At 44.3% G+C, this 21,522-nt stretch overlaps 1 protein-coding gene across 2 annotated transcripts in view; it reads right to left on the bottom strand.

Moving 5' to 3' along the window:
- The window catches only part of Plpp3 (phospholipid phosphatase 3), a 76,697-nt gene extending 70,142 nt beyond the window's left edge, over nucleotides 1-6,555 (bottom strand). Inside the window, exon 1 of one of the 2 annotated variants that reach the window (XM_021650108.2) lies at nucleotides 5,905-6,555. In XM_021650108.2, the coding sequence (XP_021505783.1) occupies nucleotides 5,905-6,043 (139 nt within the window). In that variant the 5' untranslated portion in view covers nucleotides 6,044-6,555. Of the gene's footprint in view, nucleotides 1-1,882; nucleotides 1,911-5,904 lie in introns of those variants that run through there. The other variant, XM_060366066.1, reaches the window with a different exon arrangement.
- Between the last annotated feature and the right edge of the window lie 14,967 nt (nucleotides 6,556-21,522).

The raw sequence follows: 21,522 nt of genomic DNA, 5'->3' as shown, positions 1-21,522 counted from the left end.
CCCACCATTCTTTTCTGATTGATATTGATAATAGCCTTGGTGTTGCTGACAACAGTGTTCTAAAGAGTTCATGAGTCTAGGATAAAGAATTGTTCCGATGATTTATTATTAACCATCCACAGAGAGGCGGAGCCCACCTTACTGACACACAGCCGGTTATGTACAACTGCTGAATCTCCCGTCAAGTGTGCTCTCTAAGGCTCCTGTGCCCTGTATGGAGTCTTGAGGAGCAGGTCAACACATATTTGGACTTTGAGGGAGACTGAACAGTCCCAGGACATCGCGGTGAACAACAGGTGCTGCTCTAGGCTGCAGTTTTCCCACTTAGTTTCCTTGTCGAACCCCCAGGATTGGCCCCGAGAAATAGCACAGTACCCCCCTCCTTAACCAACAGAGACCACCCCAGGAAACGAGCATTTTACTCATTGCCAAGGACTGGAGCTCTTTCCTGTCAGGCTTCGCCTGCACCGTCATGAGACAAACAGAAGTATAAGACCTAACATGGGTGATTTGTCCAAATTCTCTCCACCCTTCCTTCCTAGGACAGCTGTGTGTTTTCCTCGGACGGTGTGGGCCTTCTCCTTTCCAAAGGAAGAGAGCATCGGCCACCAAGGGTAACCAAGGCCCCTGCCATATGACCTGTTTCTCCAACTAATCAAAACCACTTTGCAAGCTTTTCTTCCTCAGACCTTTTCCCTTTACTAAGTTTCAAGAAACTTTGAAAAAAAAAAAAAAGGAAGAAAGAAAAAGGAAGGAAGGAAAAGAAAAGAAAAAAAAAAAAAGAAAGGCTTTGTCATAGAACCCTGGAGGGATAAGGAGAGCGGAGGAATTGAGACCGCTATCATTACTAATAAAGACAATGGCAACAGGCTCCTAATGGTAGGAACTTTTGAACTTTGCACATTCAATCTCTCACCTCAGCTGCAGGCCACAGGCCACAGGCCACAGGCCACACAGCTTCCCTGAAGCCCGGAGGGGTCAAATGACATTTGTTCAAATCACACCTATGGGTGTTAGCTTTATGTCCCCTGTGGTCCCAATTGGAGAGGCTCCACAACCTGCATTGTTTTCCCAAGACTTTGTCAAGTTAACTTTGATCTGCTCAAGCCTCCACTTAGCAATCCAGTGTATTCTTGTTTCACCTTTCACACACACAAACTTTACATCTTAGAAAAAAAAAAAAAAGATGGATACGCAGCCAACAACAAACCCAAAATAATTACAGCCTAACAATGCAGCAAGTGCTGGGACATTCAGTGCAGGGACAAAAAGCCCCCTGCATAATTCAATTGCCCTTAAGACATCAAGCCATACACAATATAGTGATTCCAAGAGACCTGATACAAATCAGCCAAAGGTTTTATAAAAACACAGAATCCTGGGTCCTGCCCAAAGCCCCTGGGGGAAACTTAGAATTTGTTTCTCGCACCAGATGGTTCTCACATCAGGTGAGTTTATTAAACACGGGCACAATGGGCACTCCCCATATTCAAGAATACTCCTCAAATACTGTATAGAATTGAACTGACACACGAGGTGGGGTTTCTCCAGAAATATTACTGCCTACACAAGGAAGAAGCCCTTGACTACCATTTCTTCTGCATCCTGCTGTGACCAGCTGGGCTTTGCCAGCCTGGACAACTGCACAGGAAGGGGCAAAGGATCTCAAAATGACAGGCACTCCAAGGGCTAAAAATGGAAGGCCCACCAACTGCAGTAGCTTTCGCATTCTCTCACCCAGGCAGCTATCTCCAAGATATCTCTTAAGAAAATTTAAAAGGAAAAAGAGAGAAGAAAAAGGAAATGGGCGAGTGGGGTAGCAATTCTGGACAGTAAGGAAATAGAGGTTTTCTACCATCCTGGAAAAAAGCCAGCACTTTACCTTCTAAGCGCATGCTACCTTCCTGTTCATTCCAGTGCACGGAGGGCTGGCTGGGTGGTTCAACAGCGGATTCACGAAAATCTCGTCTTATATTCTGTGGCACAATGGTTTATTAAATTATAGAAACCAATGCCGCCTCACTGAATTACTTACAACACAGTTGGTAAATGCTGTAACTGAGCAACAAGAGCATGGAAGGAAGCGCTGGGCTTGCCCAGTTGTTTGCTTTTGATTACTGTAGGCTTCAGAGAAAAGGTCCAAGGATACATCCTGCCAAAAGGTGGAGGGCTATCCCATTAACACCAACTTAGGCTAATTTCCATCATTACGTCTTTGGTCAAATCTGAGTGCGCACAGCCTACCTGATGGCATATTCACAAAAAACGTGAAGAGCTAGGAGTTCAAGATGATTTAGTCCCTCTCCTTTGCTGCCATGATAAGACATCCATGTTCAGAAAGTGAATTTGCCTAAATCACGCAGCGACAAGTCAATACAAGATTGCAACGCCCACCTCTGGGCTCCTCATTTTTGCCACAGTCCCTGGAAAAAGTGCAGGAATGTGTTCTACCGCTCGGAGATTTGGGCCCCAGAGTATTCAACCGTCTGGGATTTTAGACATAATCCCACTCAACAAGCCATCTTGCAGTGTAAAAAATAAGGTTGAAGCCCATCGAAAAACCAATGTGTCCGCAAGCACATAGATTTGGGATCAACCAGGCACCATCTAATTTACCTTAGTTTCCGTGTGTAAGGGTTCCACTCTGTTCTCTGTACTCCACTGCCCCTCTCATCATCAACTAGTACAATAGTAATGAAGAGTAATAGACAAATAGTAATAATGACACTATGTATACCACGCGTGGGACCATCTCTGAGATTATTGTCATGACTATTTAACTGCAAATAAAAACTGTCAACATTTTAGAACAACCAGACCAAAATGCTGTGGTTGCTAACCATCCACATTCTGGATTGCTGATAGGAGAGTCAGAACTTGTTTTTTCCTCCCAATTTTTGTCTGGGATACCTGGGGAGTACCTGCAGGATGGGATGAGGCAAGTGGGCCTGCAACTGTGCTAGAGAATTTTTCATGAGGTCTGAATTTCAGGAGTCTCCAAATGGGATAAAGGACTCCACTTAGGATAACTTTGAATGGGGCCGTGGTGGGGGGTGGGGGAGTGGGGACGTCCTTGAGAGTCTGGCCTTCCTTCCTTGAGAGGAGCGTTTTCCTGGTCTGTAGCTCAGAGATGGCTTTAGAGGTGGTAGAGTGGAAAGCATACTAATTATTGTTTTATGTTTTTAAGAGAGTAATAGAACTTAGACAATAGGTTCTCGTGGAACTCCATACACCAGAACTAATGTGAAAGGGAGGGGGAAGTGATACAGGGTACTTAATTGAAACAAAAACAAAAAGGATTTCAGGAAAATCTACCATGCAAAGATTTGCAATTGTATTTAAAGGCAATCAGTGGACAAAGGTAACTGCTGACTGGCCGTAAGCTCCCAGCAGGATTCTCTGACACCAGATCCTTTTGGCCTTCAAACAAGAGAGAGCTTTTTTTTTTTTTTCCACCCAGAATTTAACATTCTGAAAAGGTATGTGAGACAAGTTAACCTACTCGCATAGTTCCACTTACATAACAGGCACACAAGCACATCAGCTTTTAGTTTTTCCAGATACTAGGAGATGAAGCCTGGTCTTATATTCCTATGGGAGAATAAACAGAAAACTGTCTCTCTTCCTGATATATTAGTACCCTGTAATGCAGACCATATGATCAATAAACTGTAGAAAAATTAAATCATACTGACAGTCTTAGGCAAAAACTGAACCAAGTAGAAACATTTTTTTTTTAGGACTGCAGTGTGTAGAATATTAAAATCACATGTTGTATTATTAAATCTTCTTTTGGAAGCCAAACAGTTATGGTGCATAAGCACCTCAAGATACATGTTAATCTTACAGGTGGTTTTTCCAATTAAGGGTGTTAGGAGGCATTTAACCAGTGATGCCGTAATAGAGTTTGTGCCTCTGCTAAAGTTTGACAACTGGTTTAGAATTTTCACTCTGGCGAGACACTTGCTGCAAATAATGAGTTGAAATGCATTCGCACAGACCACACCCCTTAATTCCACCCTGAACACACAGCAAAATATCTTGGGGTGTCATTGTCTCTGCTTACACTATAGTTGACAGGCATTACTCTCTGTACACTGACTGCTCAACGCCGTTAATAAGAGTGCAGCATCTTTGAGACAACTCCCCCCACCCCGCCCCAAATCTGAAGTGTCTTAGAAGCAAGAGCGATGAGTGCAAAGGCTGTTGGGAAAGTCCAGCTCTGCTTTCTTAGTGATAAAGCAGGAGGCAGGGGGCTTGCCTGCGCAGGCAGCCGAGAAAGCACTAACCCCGCTCACCCAAACCCGGGGAAGCCCAGTTAGTGGCCCACAGCTTCCGTCCCTTAATAGTGTTCTCCATCAAGCTTCCCTCACCGCAGGACCTGGGAGGGTCTTTAAAAAAAAAATTCAACAACTTGATTATAAGACCTTAAGTGCTCATCTGGTTCACTATGCGTGATAATAAGCCTGCTGCCACACCAGGAAGGTGGGCCCCCCAGTGACAATTCCTCCACATAGCATCCTAATGTTGAACGGCTGTGAACTGAGCAGAGAACGGGGTCCGCAAGAATTACAGTAAACTCCCCTTCCCTTTCACAGACCGCAGTCTTAACTTCCAACGGTCTCTACCTTAACAGGGCCATTCTTCATTTTAAATTCTCAGAGGGTAGTTCGGCAGTTGGGCAAGAACATGGGGCCGCTGCCTTCAGGATCCTCAACAAGGGAAGCTAACCCAGGTTGGTACAATCTGCAAGGACTAATAACCCCTTCCAAAGGGGCTGAAGCCTCCGTGCAGGAGTTCTATTTCGGGGGAACTGAACTGGGAACACAGATGTTTCTTCAGTTAGCAGTGCTGGCAGAGCAGCTCCTGGAAGGCATCCGAGTTCTTAATGCAGGAAGGGGCCTCACAAAACATCTACTTGAACCCACTCATTCAGCTGAGGAGGAAACTGAGGCCAAGAGGGCAGTTAGGTGGCACACCCAGCTAGTGGCAGAGGGGCAATGCCCTGGTAACAAGTTTTGCATACTTTGATTTACATCAAAATTCGCTTAAAAGGAAAAAGTCCTGTTTTCACTTCAACCTTGGAACTATGGTGGATTCCTGTCAATTGCTTCTCTCTCCCCTTGCCTGATTCAAGAAATTCTTCTCTCTCTCTCTCTCTCTCTCTCCACTTTTTTTTTCACTCCCACCGCCCTTGCATCTGTTCTACAAAAACAGACGTGCCTGCTAGCGCCTCAACTTTGAGGGAGGACAGCTCAACTGTGGTCCCTAAGCAAGACTGGAGCTGGCTTTCCTTCAGTAGCCTCAAACCGGGGAGTGAGCTGGTTTAAAACTGATACCCGCCAAGCCGCCTCCCACCTGGCACACAGTAGGCGCTCAACAAGTGATGAGCTGCCCAGCACCTGGCCGGGGAGAGACCCGTTCCACCCTCCGGGGGCTTTCAGCCGAGCAAACAGCGAGTTGACAAGGCCAGCTTGCGCGACTGGCCCTGCAAGGCAGCGCGACGGAAGGGGTGGATGTTTACATGCAGGCGGGACCAGAAGCGCCACTCCGGTGGGAGCCCGGCTCGCCCGGAGACCCAGAGGGGTCTCGCATCAGACTCGGATACAGGGTGGAGAGCCACACGATGCCTCCAGATCCTGGAGCCCAGGCCCACACCTTCCGAGTTGCTGTGCCCCGCTCCCAGCTGGAAATCACCCCTAAGGAGCTGGTTCCAGCCGCCGCGAACGCACAAGCACGCCCCAACTTGAATTCTCAGGCCAGGGGTTAGGGGTCCTGGAGGGCGGGGAGCTCGCGGCCAGCACCGCGCTCGGGGAGGTGGCTGAGGGGCCCCGGGGGCTGACAGCGCGGCGGGGCCCGGAGCCCGGAGAAGGGGGGTGGTGGGACCCGTGGGGCTGCGCTCACCCATGAAGAGGCAGAAGAGGTCGAGGCAGATGAGCAGCACCCGCTTGCTGCCTCCCTTCCTCGGGTTGTTGTTGAGCGCCGGGCTGCCGCCGTTCTTACTCTCGGGGACGATCGCCTTGTCGTACTTGTAGCTTTGCATGGCGCTGGCTACGGGGAGCCTCCCGGGGCGCTGCGGGCCGCCGCTGCTCTGGAGCCGGTCTGCGCGCGCTCGGGACGCGGCGGCGAAGAGTGCAGCCCGGCCGAGTAGTTCCAACTGCAGACCGGGTAGGTTTCCCCTGTGGGCGCCTCTGCTTTCCTCTCGGCTCCAAACGGTTCGCTAGTCCAAGGGGAGGAAAGCCAAATCGCGAGCAGGAACTTTTGCAGAGCTGTGCTGCCCGGGACGCGCCCGGCTGGCGTGCGTCTGCGTGCTGGGCTTTGCGAGTGGGCAGCGCTCGGCGTCCCGCCGCGGTCCTCCGCGGCTACTTAATGAATGGAGCGGCGCGGAACCCTGCGACTCCGCCGCGTTCTGCAGCTGCAGCTCTCCGCGGCGTCTGCCCAAACTCCAACTCTGCCTCCTCCTCCTCCTGCTGCTGCTGCTGCTGCTCCTCCTCCTCCCGCTGCTGCCGCCCGGGCTGCCGCTGTGCTCGCTCGGTTTGTTTTCTGAGCTTATATTTCACGAGCTCCTTTAAAAAGCGAGGGGGGGGGGGTGGGGGTGGAGAAGGACCTCCTTACTTGGCTCCGACGGGATTCTGAAAGCACAGCCCCTTCCTTAAGCTGCCTAAAACGTAGGATAATTAAGGCCACATTTCCCCCACCCCCTTTCAAAAAAAAAAAAAAATCCTAAAAGGAAAAGTTGCTCTCAAAGCAGAGAATCCGGGAGCCCCTAGCGTTCAAAAACTCCAGAGTGTCACAAAAGAAAAAAAAAAAAAATACGTACAAATAAAAACATTTTCTTGCTGGTCTTGGATTGGGGGAGGCGGGGGGGTGTCTCTAATACCAAAATGCTTTTTTTTTTTTTTCAATTTTCAAAATTCAGCCTTGAGTTGGATTATTCTAAAAATTTTCAAGGAAAGCTGCGTTTGTTGTTGTTTTGGTTTTAACACTCAGCACCGGATAGTTGTGCTAGATTCAGAAGACTCCGGAGCCAGACTCCCTGCTCGAGAATCCTCTAGAATCCTCTGTGCCTCCATTTCCCCGCGAGCTAACTTCAGACACTAAGGATTTCTGCCCCAAGCAGCCATGGTGGGGATATAATGGATTAATTCACACAAGCTTCTAGAATAGCACTTGTACAGCAGAGGAGCTTCATAAGTTGAGCCAATACTAACATTTCTTGGCGTGGGAATACCCAAGCCAAGCCCGCTCACCCCATTGCTAGTCCAGCTGGCCTCCAGCGTACCTGTGCCACCCGGGGAACCACAGAGCAGCAATAGCATCATTAGCTTTGACTTTCAAGGCATCTAATGTTTTTCCTTGAATGCTTCCATAACGTTAATCAATTTCATATGAGTTGATTTTTTTTTTTTTTCCTCGAGACAGAATGATCACTTGTAGGGCCAGGATCCTTCCTTGGTCTTTCATTGTGTATTTCTTCCGAGGGTGTTCATAACAGAGAGATGGAAATGGTTCTAGGTTATGTTTTTGTTTTTTTGAGACAGGGTCTCTCTCTATATATATAACTCTGGCTGTCCTGGAACTCACTGTGTAGAGCAGGCTGGCCTTAAACTCACAGAGATCTGCCTGCCTCTACCTCCCAAGAGCTGCAATTAAAGGCGCCCACGGGCAACTGGTTTTAGCTTTTTTAAAAGATTATTTATCCTATATGTATTTGTGTTTTGCCTGCATGTATGTGTGTGCACCCACATGTATGCAGTGCTCACAAACACCATAAGAGGTGTCAGATCCCTAGAACGGGAGTTACAGATGATTGTGAGCCACTGTGTGGGTGCTGGAAACCCAGCCTGCGTCTTGCGGGAGAACGCCCATTGCTCTTCATCACTGAGCCATCATCTCTCCACCTCCAGGTTCTAGCTTTTGGACACCATCTCTGACTCCCTTACTGGAGCATCCGTAACCCTGTATCTCACCTTCAGCCCCCTTGAATATCTCTTTGAACTGCGCACCCTCTCTACACTGTAGACCTTCCGCCCCCTCCTCGGTGCATCCCGATCTTTCACATCCTCTCTGTGCCCCTGCTTGATTCCTGCACAGAACTGATTTCACCTTCAGAATTTTGTTTAGGCCACTCTCATAATCCTCACCTCAATCTAATTTGGTGCAAGTTTCCAAAAAATTAGTCATTTGTATAAATTATTATCCTCACCGAGTCTCTTTAGTGCTCCAGGTTTGAGGTATGCTGGGTATAAGGGCAAATTGGATCCGCTTAACAGCGAGAATGGCAAGGAAAGGCAAAGTGCTGTCTCCTGAAAGCAAGATGCCCCAAGGAATCTTTGGAGTGGGCTTGTCACCTGTCAATCAGAGACAGCATCCTCATTTGGAGGAGAGTGAGTAAGACCCCCTGGCTTCTAAGAAACGCTCCTTTAAACCCCCCTTCAGGAGAAGCAGCACAGCCTCACCTGTTAAAACAGAAGCAACAATGCAGAGCTAATGTCATAATTAATAGCATTCTAAAAGGAATTCTGGATACCAGGGTCTTTTCCCTGCCCAGAACCCTCCTTGAAATTCAAAGTCACCCAGTCTTCAGAATTCCAATATGGAAGGAAAGGCAGCTTTTACAAACTGCAACCTCCTCTAACCTTTCCCTCCACCTTGGGCCCCCAAAGCATCTGGGCCTCCATTTCCTGCTCTACCTTATTTCACCTTTCTCAAGTGACCATAACTTGCTTCTCCAAAGCCTGAACCCCAAGGGCTGTCTTAGAGATCTGAAGGAGTAGTGGTGAAAGCCACTGCCCAAGAAACAACTAAGTGAAATTCAGTTATCTCCCTCTGTACTTTCTACCTGCTTCCCCTCATCTGGAAGATGAATTACATTAAGAATATAAGCACTTTTAAAAGCCAAACTTCTCTCATTGTTCAACGTCACAGTAGCTAAACCAATTACTGAGATTGCTAATTTTAACCCATACTAGCTTTAGTTCAAAAAACCTATTTTATGTTAAGGTTCTCTGGCTTAAACTCAATTACTTATTAAGAAAGATTTAAAAAAATAATCTATCATCCCAAAAGCAGATTTTTAAAAAAGATAATAAATGGATGTTTAAATAAAAGCTTTCTATTTCCACTTACACGGCTTTCCTAACTAAAAGATCGTAGTGTTAATTGATGCGTGCAGCTCTATGCAAACAAGATTATATTTGGATAGCTCTCTAGGGAGCAGAGTATCTGAAATGTTTGTTAAAATTTACTTGAGCAAGTCATAAAATATAGTGTCAACCTAATTCTTGAGGTAAGTAGGTGCAGCTCAGCCTAAACAGATATATAAGTCTGAAGGCCTCTCAACTTGAATCTTTTTCTTCATTCTTTTTTATCCCCCTTGTCCTCTCTCTTTGTGGCTTTAACTCTGATGGCTGAACCATCTTACCCAGTGAAGCCAGCATGATGATAATTCAGAGTGGTGTCATTTCAAAGTCATTAAGTAATTAAAATTCCTGGTAAACGTAGCTTACCCAAACTCACGCATTAAAATGACAGCCGGTTCACTACCATGGCTGTGTAAAAACCATCACATCAGCGGGGATAAATGCCTTTATAAGAGTGACTTAGTATGTGCGGTAACAGCGGCGTGTCATTCTCAAATAACCACCCCCTCCCAGGGGGTTTAATCGCCTTTATTTCTAGGATCTCTCGTTACCTCATAACTTTCTCTCTTTGTTTCTCTCTCTCTCTCTTTCCTAAGATCTAGTAAATCATTTTTATTTATTTATTTTTGAAAAGTGGGGATGAATTGGCTCTGGAAATGTTTGAGAGAAAAGTCACAGAGACCCTCCCCATAAAGTTGTGTACTCAAAGAATCAGAGTCCCGTGGTTTAAGCTGTGAAAAGGAAGAAGACAGCCCGCCCTTTGGCCAGAAAGCGCCCATTGATCCGGTTCCTCAAAGCTGACCCACTCCGCCTCTGGTCTGTACTAATCAAAGCTGACTGGCTTGCTACTGTGAACACTGAATTTGATATCTTGAGTAACTCCATACTTACCCTCCTTAGTCAAAGCAGGGCGAGCGGGGATGTAGGGCAGAAAAATCTTGTCTCTGTTGTTTGACCTGTTGCAAACTGAGGAACCAGTTTTTCACTTTCCTCAAGGCTTTTAAATAAGGTTGGCCTTTTTTTTTTTTTTTCTTCCTGCGGAAGACTCAAAAAAGTTTTAAAAAATGAAAGAATGCATCTGAAATCACCTGGCACACAATAGACGAGTGAATGTTAAGAAGCAAAAATGAAAGAAAGGCAATGCATTACATGAGTACTGTTCCTGACACACACAAGTTCCTACTCATTCGTCCCATTTTACTGATCTCAGCAAGCCTATTCAACTGGATGGAACCCGTTTTCTTACAGATAAAGTGAAAGCAGTTCTCACATTAGCTCACACAGTGTAAAGTTGGCCATGCTGTGCTATCTACAGAACGATTTCTCCCCTTCCCTCTGAACGTATGTGATGTTATGCTTGCTTCAAAAAGGCAGAAACGGAATCCTGGAAGAATGAGAGCTTGGCTTAGGTTGGAAGTAAGGAGACTCTTTCTTTCTTTCTTGCCTTCTTTCTTTCTTTCTTTCTTCTTTTTTTTTTTTTTCCTGTTGTTTGTTTGGTTGTTTTTTGTTGTATTTTGGTTTTGGTTTTGGTTTTTTCAAGACAGGTTTCTCTCTGTTACCTTGGCTGTCCTGGACTGGCTTTGCCGAGTAGGCTGGCCTCATTCACAGAGATCCGCTGGCCTCTGCCTCCCCGAGTGCTGGGATTACAGGCGTGGGCCACCGGGCCAGGCTCAGATTTGTTCATTTCTAAGTCAAGACTGTCTTCATCCGACAAGGCCTCATTCTGGAAGATGCTCCCAGCGGTTCCCCAGAAGGCCTTGCGAGCTCCGTGGCAGAACTGACCTCCCTTTGTTTTTGTTAGGAAACGAGGCTTTAATTGGTTTGTTGTTTCTTACAGGATGGTAAAGATCACAATGTCGTTTGACATCGTGATTCTGAGACAAGAGATTTGTGTTTGTCATTTGTCGAGCAGGTTGTTGTTACAGAAACAGCTTAAGGAACACCAAGCAGGGATGCTGTGAGGCAACCTTGGAATCACACCAACCTTCTTGCGTCTCTACATGCAGCACTTTTTCCCTTAGCTCAAAGTTAGAACGTCAGAGTGTGAACGTAGCAATACTTCACGGAGTTGGTACTGACGGGGCAAAACAAAAGCCCAGGATGTAGGGCGGCTTGAGAAACTAGCAAATGAAGATAACTGCAGGGCTTGCTCTAGACAAGGTAAAAGAACAGCCCTCCGCTCGCTCAAAAGGAGACTGATGCTGCCATCTTGTGGCTCTTCAGAAAAAAAAAACACGTTCAGACCGCCGGAGGGAAAACTGAAACTGGAGGCTGAGGAATGGCTGGAATGACTATGTGATGGGTAAACAAGAGGCGAGAGTAGGTAGATTTTGAAGATTGGGATACCACTCATTTATTGAGTAGCTGTTTAGTGGATGTCTGCCATGTATGTGCCTAACACTTCTAGGGACCGGGGATGTTGTGGTAAGTCAAACAGACTAAACAAGCAAACGAGCAAGCTAGCTCCTACCCTCCTGGAGCCTTTAAGCACCCAGCTATTTAAGTATTTTTGTTTGTTTGTTCGTTCGTTCATTCGTTCACTTTATATCTGGAATGCACACCCTCCCTCCCCTCTTCCCGGTCCTACATTTCCACCCTCTTCCTCCCCTCCCCCTACCTTAAGCCTCTGGGTATTATACCCATTAAATCATCTTGAATTCTAAACAACCACAAGAGTTAAAGATGAGGTTGCTAAGCACAAGGAGGTGAAGAAACTGGTTGAAGGTAACTGGCTGCCAAGGGCTGAGCCCTAGACTTGAACCCAGGAAGAGAGGAGACATCAAGATTTTAATCATTAATCCACACTGAATGGACTTTGCCCTCTGTCTGACGTATATGAAGGAAGATAAGGGTTTCTGGGGTGGCTGCTTGCTTGCTGTTTGTCTGAGAGGAAGCGGTGATGTGTATGCATGCGAACACATGTTCCATGAATTCACAAGTATATGTGACCTATATATACATTCAAGGCATTCCTGTGTGCATAATCACTCACTGTGTGCATGCATGTATTTCTTTGCCATTTAATCACTCACTGGGTTTCTCTGAGTATCCATGCTATGTTAGAATTTCCCCACTACCACTAGGGGATGACCAAATTGGAGCTTGGGATTGCTTCCTTCATAAGCATTAGTTTTGTTTGTTTGTTTGTTTGTTTTATAAAAAGACTATAATCTCAGACACAAATCAAAGTATGTGCTTCACATGTTATATGTCAAGGCTTCAAGCCACAGTCATAACTCGAAGAGAGTTAGGATTCACCACGGGGTCCCAGAGAAAGGCCCACAGCGCATACAGGTCGTGGCTGAACAACACAGCCGAAAAGGTGCGTGACAACTTAAGTGCACAGAAACAAATGCACCAGCTCTCTACCTCACGCCTCCTTGCTCATCCGCTCACACTCTTAAGTTTCTGAGGAATAATGCTCGTATGTTCTACAAGTAATTAGTTGTGAGCCTTTGAGTTCGCTTGTTAATCTGACACTATTAACTTTTATGCAACTATGTGTTTGGCCGTGAACGACGTCTAAATCAAACATCTCAGTGGCTTCCCTCACTAAAGCTGACCAAAGTTGAGTTGTTCTGGAACACCTCAAGGATAACCTCTCGACGTTACCTTATACAATACGATGTCTGAAAGGACCACCCGTGCTCTGTTGTGCAGCAATACATAATTCTTTTCCGCTTACTGTATATCACTTCTCTTTTGGATGGGTCAGAACTTAGCTGTTCTGAATTGTGTTATTTCTATCTGTGGCCCGTCGTGGATGGAGCTGTCCCTGAACTTTCCCTTGCACACATCTCTCAGTGGGATAGTCTCGTTCTGCTATGCGCACCTCACAGCATGGTTATGTTTCCATGTAGTAAATACTAGACAGTAGTTTCAGAACAGCTACACCAGTCCACACTCTAACCGGCTGTGTCTTCGGCATTTGATGTTGTCAATGGGTTTAGCCATTCTGGTGGGGATATACGGGTATTTCCTTGGGGTTTTAACAGGCATTTCTTTAATGAGCAATGTGCTCACTAGCCATTTCTATGTATTCTTTAGTGGGGTGTATATTTAAGGTGTCTGTGCTCCCCGCCCCTTTTAAGAGTTTTCTTAGGAATTATATGTCTTCTCTATGATGAATGTACTTCTGCTGTCTGAAGCTTACCTTTCTTGATTCTACGTTTTAGAAGTCAGTAGAATATTTCTAAACAGGACCAACTACTTTAGTCTAAAGTACTACTTTAGATTTTGCAGGGCGTGTGATCTCCATGGCAGCTGGCTGACTCTACCACCATTCTACTATGGCAGCTAGAGAGCCTACTACTGAGTAAGCTTGACAAGTGAGCTCGGCTATGTTTCAGTCATATAAACATAGGAAAACTATTCTTCACAAGCCGCACGATGGGTTGTGGCAGGCTTGATCTGGCTGATAGTCCATAACTTGGCCAGCTCTAACATATTTTTATAAACACAAGTTCTTCATTCTAATGAGTATCAACTTACCCGTCTCTTTGATCACTAATGTTTTGTGCCTACATAAGAAATCTCTGCCTATTGTCGTGTTATGACTCCATCCCCTTCATTTTACCCCAATAGTTGTATTTTATCTACCTCATTGCTGTCTGTAATCCCCCTGGCATTGAGTTTTGAGTGAGATGTGAATCAGAGGTCAGTACTTTGGTTTGTGTGCGCTCAGGTGATCACACACCTTGTGCAGCTATGACGTGTGTGTGCTCTGGCCCTTTTCCTATGCTCCCATGTTGAAGCAAATCTCTTCTAGTCACCGAATCAAGAGCCATGCATTGAGTCTTATTGTGCAACATAGGTATATGACATGTGTGGGGAAAGGGGCAAAGTGGAAAAACTTTACCAGTTTTCCAGAGGGTTAACATTGATTGCATTTACCAATTTGATATATGGTCAACAGAAAATAATTATTCTGGAAGATTCAAAGCCACAATAAATGTAAACTAGCCATGGCCCTGAATCATATTAATAGTTGCTGTGGTCACATAAAGATCTCTATCTTAGGTAACACACCTTCTCCATTTAGTTCTACATAGATCCTGAATTCTCTCTCTCTCACACACATACACTTCTAAAAGACAATCTTTTTTTTTTAATGTGGAAGGAAAGAATATAAGTGTGATAAAAGTTCCTAATAAAAGCAAAGGAGAACTTTGTATTTTTAAAGATTTGTTTATTTTTATCTTATGTGTTTCAGTGTTTTGCCTGCATGGGCATGTGTGTCATGTATGTGCCTGGTGCCCTTGGAAGTCAGAAGAGAACATCAAATCCCCTGAAACGAGAGTTATGGACAAGTGCAAGTTGCCTTGTGGGTACTGGGAATCGAAACTACACCCTCTGCAAGAGCAGTGGATGCTCTTAACTACTGAGCCATATCCCTAGTCCAAACTGTATATTTTTATTGACTATAACAAACTGAAAGGTAACCCCTAAAAAAGACAAATTTAGTGTTAATAGCCAAAAATCTGTGAAATTACCTTATTTAGAAAAGACAGAAGGTGTGATTGCTTCTGATTCAATTGGATCAAGGATCCTGTGGTAAGTCTATTTTGCATGACCCAGATGGGCCCTAAATCCAATGACTGTGTCCTTACAAGAGACAGAAGAGGGGCTGGGGATATAGCTCAGCAATGCAACACTTGACTAGGATGAACGAGGTCCTGGGTTTGATTTCTGGTACTGGTGGGCGAGAGGGGATAGCATCGAAGGAAAGACAAGAGCACACAGGGAAGCTCACACCAAGACAGAGCAGAGATGAGAGGCCAGCAGTGTAGACCCAGCTACAAGAAGCTGTAAGAGATAAGCAATGGCGTCTTCCAAGAGACCCTTGGAGGAATCTAGGACAACAAGGCCACACCTTTCTCATGTTCGAAGCCACTGTTTCAGCACCCTAGAGCCTAAGCCATGGAGAGGCTAAACATAATTGTCTTCTCCAGTCCACGCTTTTATTTCCTTAATTCTTGGATGACGAAAGAGGGTTGCAGGATAACAGAAACACATTGAGGAGCCTCAGTCTTGAATGTCCACTCTTTGACCGTGTCCCTCTTCACTAGACTCACATCTTCCCACTCTGTGTTCTCATGGAAATTAGACAACCCTGGATTTTATTGTTTTGGTTTGGTTTGGTTTTGGCTGACTTTCTCCACTAGGCATCAAGCTCTGCTAAGGTAGGTTTTTTTGTTTGTTTGTTTGATTGGTTGTTTTTTCTCCTCGCTTACCTCTTTTTAATACCTAGTACACAGTAAATGTTAAATAAATTAGAAGATAAACAAATGAATAAGTAAATATATGAAGGACATGTGTCCCCATGGACAAAGACTTCAGGGAGAGATCATGGTACCTTCGATACTGCCAAAGAAGTGTCTTCACTTAAGAAAGCCTGTTTCTTTATAGTTCGCTAGATTCAAAGGCACAGCCTTGGGCTGGGAGAGTCACCCACAGCATAGTGTGTTCCGGAACAGTCTATTTTTCCAGGGATTAGGTCCTTTTCCCTGTTTCTACATGAAGTTCTGTATCTCCTGCTCTGTTTTCTCTCTTTCTCTCTCCTTTCCCCCTCCTCTTCTCTTCACATTGCTTTTTCCTTTGTTCTTTTCCCCTACTCAGACAATGTTTACTGACCTTTATCTTACATGTAATTGTCAGATTAGTGAACAGGATAAAGGTTAACCTAACATGAATAGAAGAAGCTCAACTGAAGCCAGGCTGTGGTGGTACACTCAGGAGGCAGAGGCAGGCAGAACTCTATGAGTTTGAGCCAGCCTGGTCTACAGAGCAAGTTCCAGGACAGCCAGAGCTATACAGAGAAATCCTGTCTTGAAAAACAAAGCAAAACAAAAAGAAGCTTGATTGAGACAATATTTACATAGAAAAAGAAGAAATAACCTTCAGTAACATTTTTAGACATCTAATGTGTGGTTGTTTTCTTGTGTATTATTTCATCTCTTTATGCCAAATCTGTGAGACAATAGTATTAGCTTCTATGGTACCTGCTGACTCGGTGTCAGCCCTAAGGATTCTGCATGCATCATTTAATGGGTGCAGTATTTAATGACGCTGTGAGATCCGTACTGATTTATCTCTATTTGGAAATTATAAAAATGAGAGTCAAAGAGAGTAAGTAGTGTTCTCAAGAACATAAAGTGTCATCACACACAGAACCAGCATCCAAATACAGCAGCCGGGGTCTAAAACATGAATGTTACCTCTAGTTTGCAAATGAAGGAGCCAGGAAAAAAAAAAAAAAAAAAAAAGAATATGCTTCAGTATCATATGACAGGACTACGATAGGGTCGTTTTTGCAAGCTGGTTTTCTATGCAGGCAGTTGTTTTTGAACACAATTCAAATGCAGCAACTTCAGAACTACATCAAGCCCAAGCGCATCAGCACTCAGAGTCTCTGCCTACCCATGCCCTTCACGGTTCCCTCCTCTCCCACTGTCCTAAGCTCTTGGCTGTTTTTCCTGCATCTGGACTTAACCTACCACTAACTATCCATACACCAGGCAGGTAGAATGGCCTTGAAGTGGAACTTTTATTATTTCACTTCCTTGCTTCTCTCCCATTCGCCATCTCTGAAACATGATGAAATTAAACCCCTTCACAGCATGGTTTTATCTAGTCTCTTCCTCACCTTACTCAAATGTTCTAGGGATGTTGGTCTTTTTTTCTGTTCTTCTACATATTAAACTCCTTCCCATGGAGCAGGAGAGATGGCTCAGTGGTTAAAAGCACTGGCTGCTCTTCCAGAGAACTAGGGTTTGATTTCCAGCACCCAAATAGCAGCTCACAACTGTCTGTAACTCCAGGTCCAGGGTATCTAATGCCCTCACATAGACATACATGTAGGCAAAATATCAATGCACATAAAATTTTTAAGTTCCTTCCCAAGCTGAGACCTTTTATAGTCTCTATTATTATGTCCCTTCTCTTACCCAACTCCCCCACCCCCCAATAAAAAAGACTTATGGAAATGCACATACCACAATATACCTGTTTTTCCTGCATCCCATTTATGACATATAATTGATTGACTTTAGTATACTCACAGAGAAGTGATATTTTTTATCATCTCTAACCAATACGTGGGCTAACTAGCTATCACTCCCTGTCTTCCCCTCCAGTCTTCGGTAGTCACTAATGTACTTTCTGTGATTTGCCTGCGCTGGATTTCCTATAACTGAGATACATTGTATGTGACCTATTGTTATGGTCTCTTTTCATTTATAATGCTTCCAAGGTCCATCCAACTTGTAGCGTATGTCAGTACATTCCTTTTTCTTATTGCTGTATATTATTCAAACATACAATTTTGGTATGCTTTTGTTTATACATTCATATGGAGATTCTTAGATTTTTCCCACTTCTTGAGTATTATGAACAATGCTGTTAGCCCTTCCTCTGAGTGAAATGTTAGTCTGCTTTAGATGGTTCAAGAGAGGGCTCTTCTGACTTGCTTGAAAAGAATTCCTCTTTGTTTTGTTTTGTTTTATTTTGAGAGTAGACAGGGAATAAGCCAAGGTAAAAACAAGGACTCTGGAGACCAGTACTAATGAAGAGAAAGATGGCTATGAATTGAGTCAAGCAGGGAGAGACAGTTGGAGGGGTGAGGTGGGTCAGCTTCTGGGTGTATTTTGAAAGCAGAACCAACAGGAAATATCAAAGGTAATTCCCAGTATTTTATCCTGCGTAACCAGAATGATGAAGGAGTTGCCATCAACAGGAAGGAGAAAGATTCCTTTGAAGTGAAGCTGGTCTGGGTAGGCGAGGGCTGGAACTGTTTGGACGTTCTAAATTTAGAATAATCTCTCAGACAGCTGAGTGACAAGATGCCAAGGAGATAACTAGATCTATATCACAGACATCACTTAATTTTTCTTGGTAACATCAAACAGCTAGTTTCACTAGCATTTTTCTTTTTAATCCATTCAGCGAAAGATTAGTGAGTGTTCCTACATATAAGATGCCATTGTAGGCACCTCAAGAATAGTGTGGTATCTTTGCCCTGGACCACATTCTGTGTGTTGCTGGTTGTCAGTTAAAGCTGTGTAGGCTCTGGAAGCTTATTGCTCTATGTCTGTTCCACTGATAATGTGAGGCTGGGCGTGTGTCACAGACTGCCCACCTCAGGTTCTTCAGCTTTAAAGTGAGCATCACGCACGATGATAGCTGAAATCGTCCCACTGTCTTGAATGTCCTTCTAGTTGCTAATTGTAATGAAAACTGGGTTTCCCAGATAACATCATTTCCTTGGCCCTTTGTTGGCTTAGATATATCCTTCCCTTTGTCTTCATTCACCAAGCAACAAAAACAGAAAGTGTTCTACATGTCCCTAATTCTCTGTGACCCCTTTCCTGTGGTTACTTCACTATCAGGAGTGTAGCAACCTCTTTTCCTTAAACAACAAACAATTCTTTCTTTCTTTCCTTGTTTCTCTGTGAGCCTTGGTCATCCTGGACTCTCTTTGTAGACAAGGCCAGCCTCTAACTCATAGCAATGTGCAAGCCTCTGAGTCCCAGAGAACTGAGTTTACAGGCGTGTACCACCACACCCAGCAACAAACAATTCTTTATCCTTTTATTACATAAGTAACATTCAAGTTTATATTCTGTTGCCACTGTTTTCCACTCCTAGTCCTACATAACAGGACATCCACACTTGATGTGGTGCTTCTAATGTTCTGTCTGCTGGTTGTGGTCATGCATGAACTCTGAGGTTATGTTTTGCTGAGAGTGATGACGGTGATGGTATCAAACACATCTTTACATGTTCTAAGAGTTGAGGTCCATGCATTGGCATAACAGATGCTTCCTCAGAACCTAATCCTAACACAGGGGTTTAGGAAAATGACACATCGCAGCAAATAACTCATAATGTCTAAAGATGGCATGCAAATATTTACATCACTGTATTTGAGTATGTGATATTCTACAGGTTTTTAATCTGAGGTACTTATTGTGCAAAGCACTCTACCATTAACAGACATTTCTTGCCCTCTTTTAATTTTTTTATTTTGAGGTTTTCCTAAGTTGCCAGTGTTAGCATACAGGCGACACTGGGGGTCTACCTTCAGGGGCGTTCCAGGACCCTAGCAACCTCTGACATCATCACCTGCCACCAGGTGAGCCACAGTGCATGCCTGGTAAGAAGACACCTCCCTATCACCGATCTCCCACCCCCGCCTGCCTCCCTAGTTCTCTCTTGCTCTCTTTCTCCTACACTGTCTCAGTTTCACTCACTCTCACCGTCTTTCTCCCTTTGTCGTGAGCGCCCGCCTCTTCTCTCTCTCTCTCTCTCTCCCTACCCCTTTCCCACAATAAATCTCCTTTATACCAGGTCTGTTGTGTGGCATCTTAATCATTATCATAACAGCCGCTGAGGACCTTCAACTTGTCATCCTGCTACCTAAACTGCCCTAATAGCTGGGATTACAGTCATGTGCCAGGCCCAGCCAGCCATAAGGCATTCTTTATGATTGTGTTTCATTGATAACAGCCATTGTTTTGTATAATTACCTATTGAACATGTGCTCTGTGAAAAGTCTTTTGAACAAAAATGTATCCCCTGAAAGATTCGTTGATATTCATTATGGGTCTTAGTGCTGTGGCCAAACAGAAAGTCAATTTTAAATGTGATTACATAGGATATAGAAGAAGAGTGTTTAAACAAAAGAGGTGATAGTCAAAGGGCCATTTTCACCTGGTAGGAAAAGATGAGAAGGCACATGAGTCAGCTCCTATCCTAAGCGGATCATCTGACAGGAATTGTTACAAGTGGGACATTGAATCACAATCAAATGTGTTTCATTCCTGCCAAGAAGCTGAAAACAAGCCAGGCCCTAGCCCAAGCCTTTAATCCCAGCACTCAAGAGGCAGAGACAGGTGGATCTGTAGTTCGAGGCCAGCCTGGTTTGCAGAGCAAATTCCAGAACAGCCAGGGCTACACAGAGAAACCCTGTTTCAAAAAAAAAAACAAAACACACACACACACACACACACAAAAAAAAAAAAAAAAAAAAAAAAAAAAAAACGAACAAAAAACCCTGAAAACAAACCCATGAGGGCTGCCAGAAAAAGATCCTGACTGTGTCCTTGGGTGTGGCTGGTGCTACCAGGGACAGCAGAGGCCAGTAAGAGCATAAAGGTAAGAAACACATGGAACAAGAGCAGAAGGGAAGGAAACTCCTTTCAGGACCCAATGGGGAGCAACTGCACTAGGCCTGATAGCCTTACTGGGAAAGATTCATAGCGTTAAAGGAAGCAATAAATAAATAAATAAACAAACAAACAACAAGGTCACACAAACTGACCCACATGTCCTTCACTCTCTGTAATTCACTCAGAGGAATGAAAAGCTGATTTATCTCCCCCAACTCCAAAAAGGTTCTTTATTACATTATGTAAATTCATTTTCTTCATTTATTGATTATGGCTTACTGCAATACATGACTATTTTATAAGTGAACGTGGAGAAAATATTTTGTCTAATTCTCTAGCCTGTAGACTGGCATGGAAGTGAAAATACATTTTCCAAAGTTCATATAAAAAGGTTCCTTTCTTCCCTGGACCATTCTTTCTAGATTGCTCTTCAGGAATAAACAGTAATTATATAGGTTCCAATACTTGGCTCATTTTCTCTAACATGACAAGAATCAGAAGAAAAAATTGCAGTGTTTGAAGGAACATCTTAGTTTGTAATGGGCATGTTTCTGAGTTCTCTTTGGAAGAGGGTGCATGCCCTCAGGGTAACTAAATCACTAATTTGACTTCACCTTCCTCGTGCTTTCTAGCTTTTCAAATAAGAGGTAGGGTTGGTTCTGCAGTGCCAGGCTGCTAATGGTAAACATTTTACAATCCAGCATCACAATGGAGCTTAATGTCCTGCAATGGACATGAATATGGTGATTGAAATGCTCATATGTCTAAGACACGGACTAAAGAGGGAAGGCAGGCAATGGCATTTTAAGTCAGGCAACCACATGCATAGCAAAGGCCTAGAGTTTCAAACGTGATTAAGAATTCTCGTCAACCAACAAGAGCAACAAGTGATCTCCATTTGAAAAGCCTGAGGTACTGTGTAAATTCCTCCTGTGCCTTTTTACCCAGACTCTGGCTTACTTGGTTGCCTCTGTAATTCACAGAATACAAAACTAGTCTGAGGGATCACTTTGGACACAGAAAGAAGGCACCTCAGCAGAATTACTCCCCTAAGTTGTTATTTATTTTACATGTACGAGTATTTTGCCTGCATGTATGCATGTGCACCATATGTGTGCCTAGTGCCCACAGAGGTCACAAAGGGGTATCAGCCTCCTTGGGACTGGACTTAACAGATGGTTGTGAGCTGCCATGTAGGTGCTGGAAATTGA

This window comes from Meriones unguiculatus, chromosome 12 (assembly GCF_030254825.1).
Source record: "Meriones unguiculatus strain TT.TT164.6M chromosome 12, Bangor_MerUng_6.1, whole genome shotgun sequence".
NCBI lineage: Eukaryota > Metazoa > Chordata > Mammalia > Rodentia > Muridae > Meriones > Meriones unguiculatus.
This window is presented reverse-complemented; position numbering and strand designations above follow the sequence as displayed.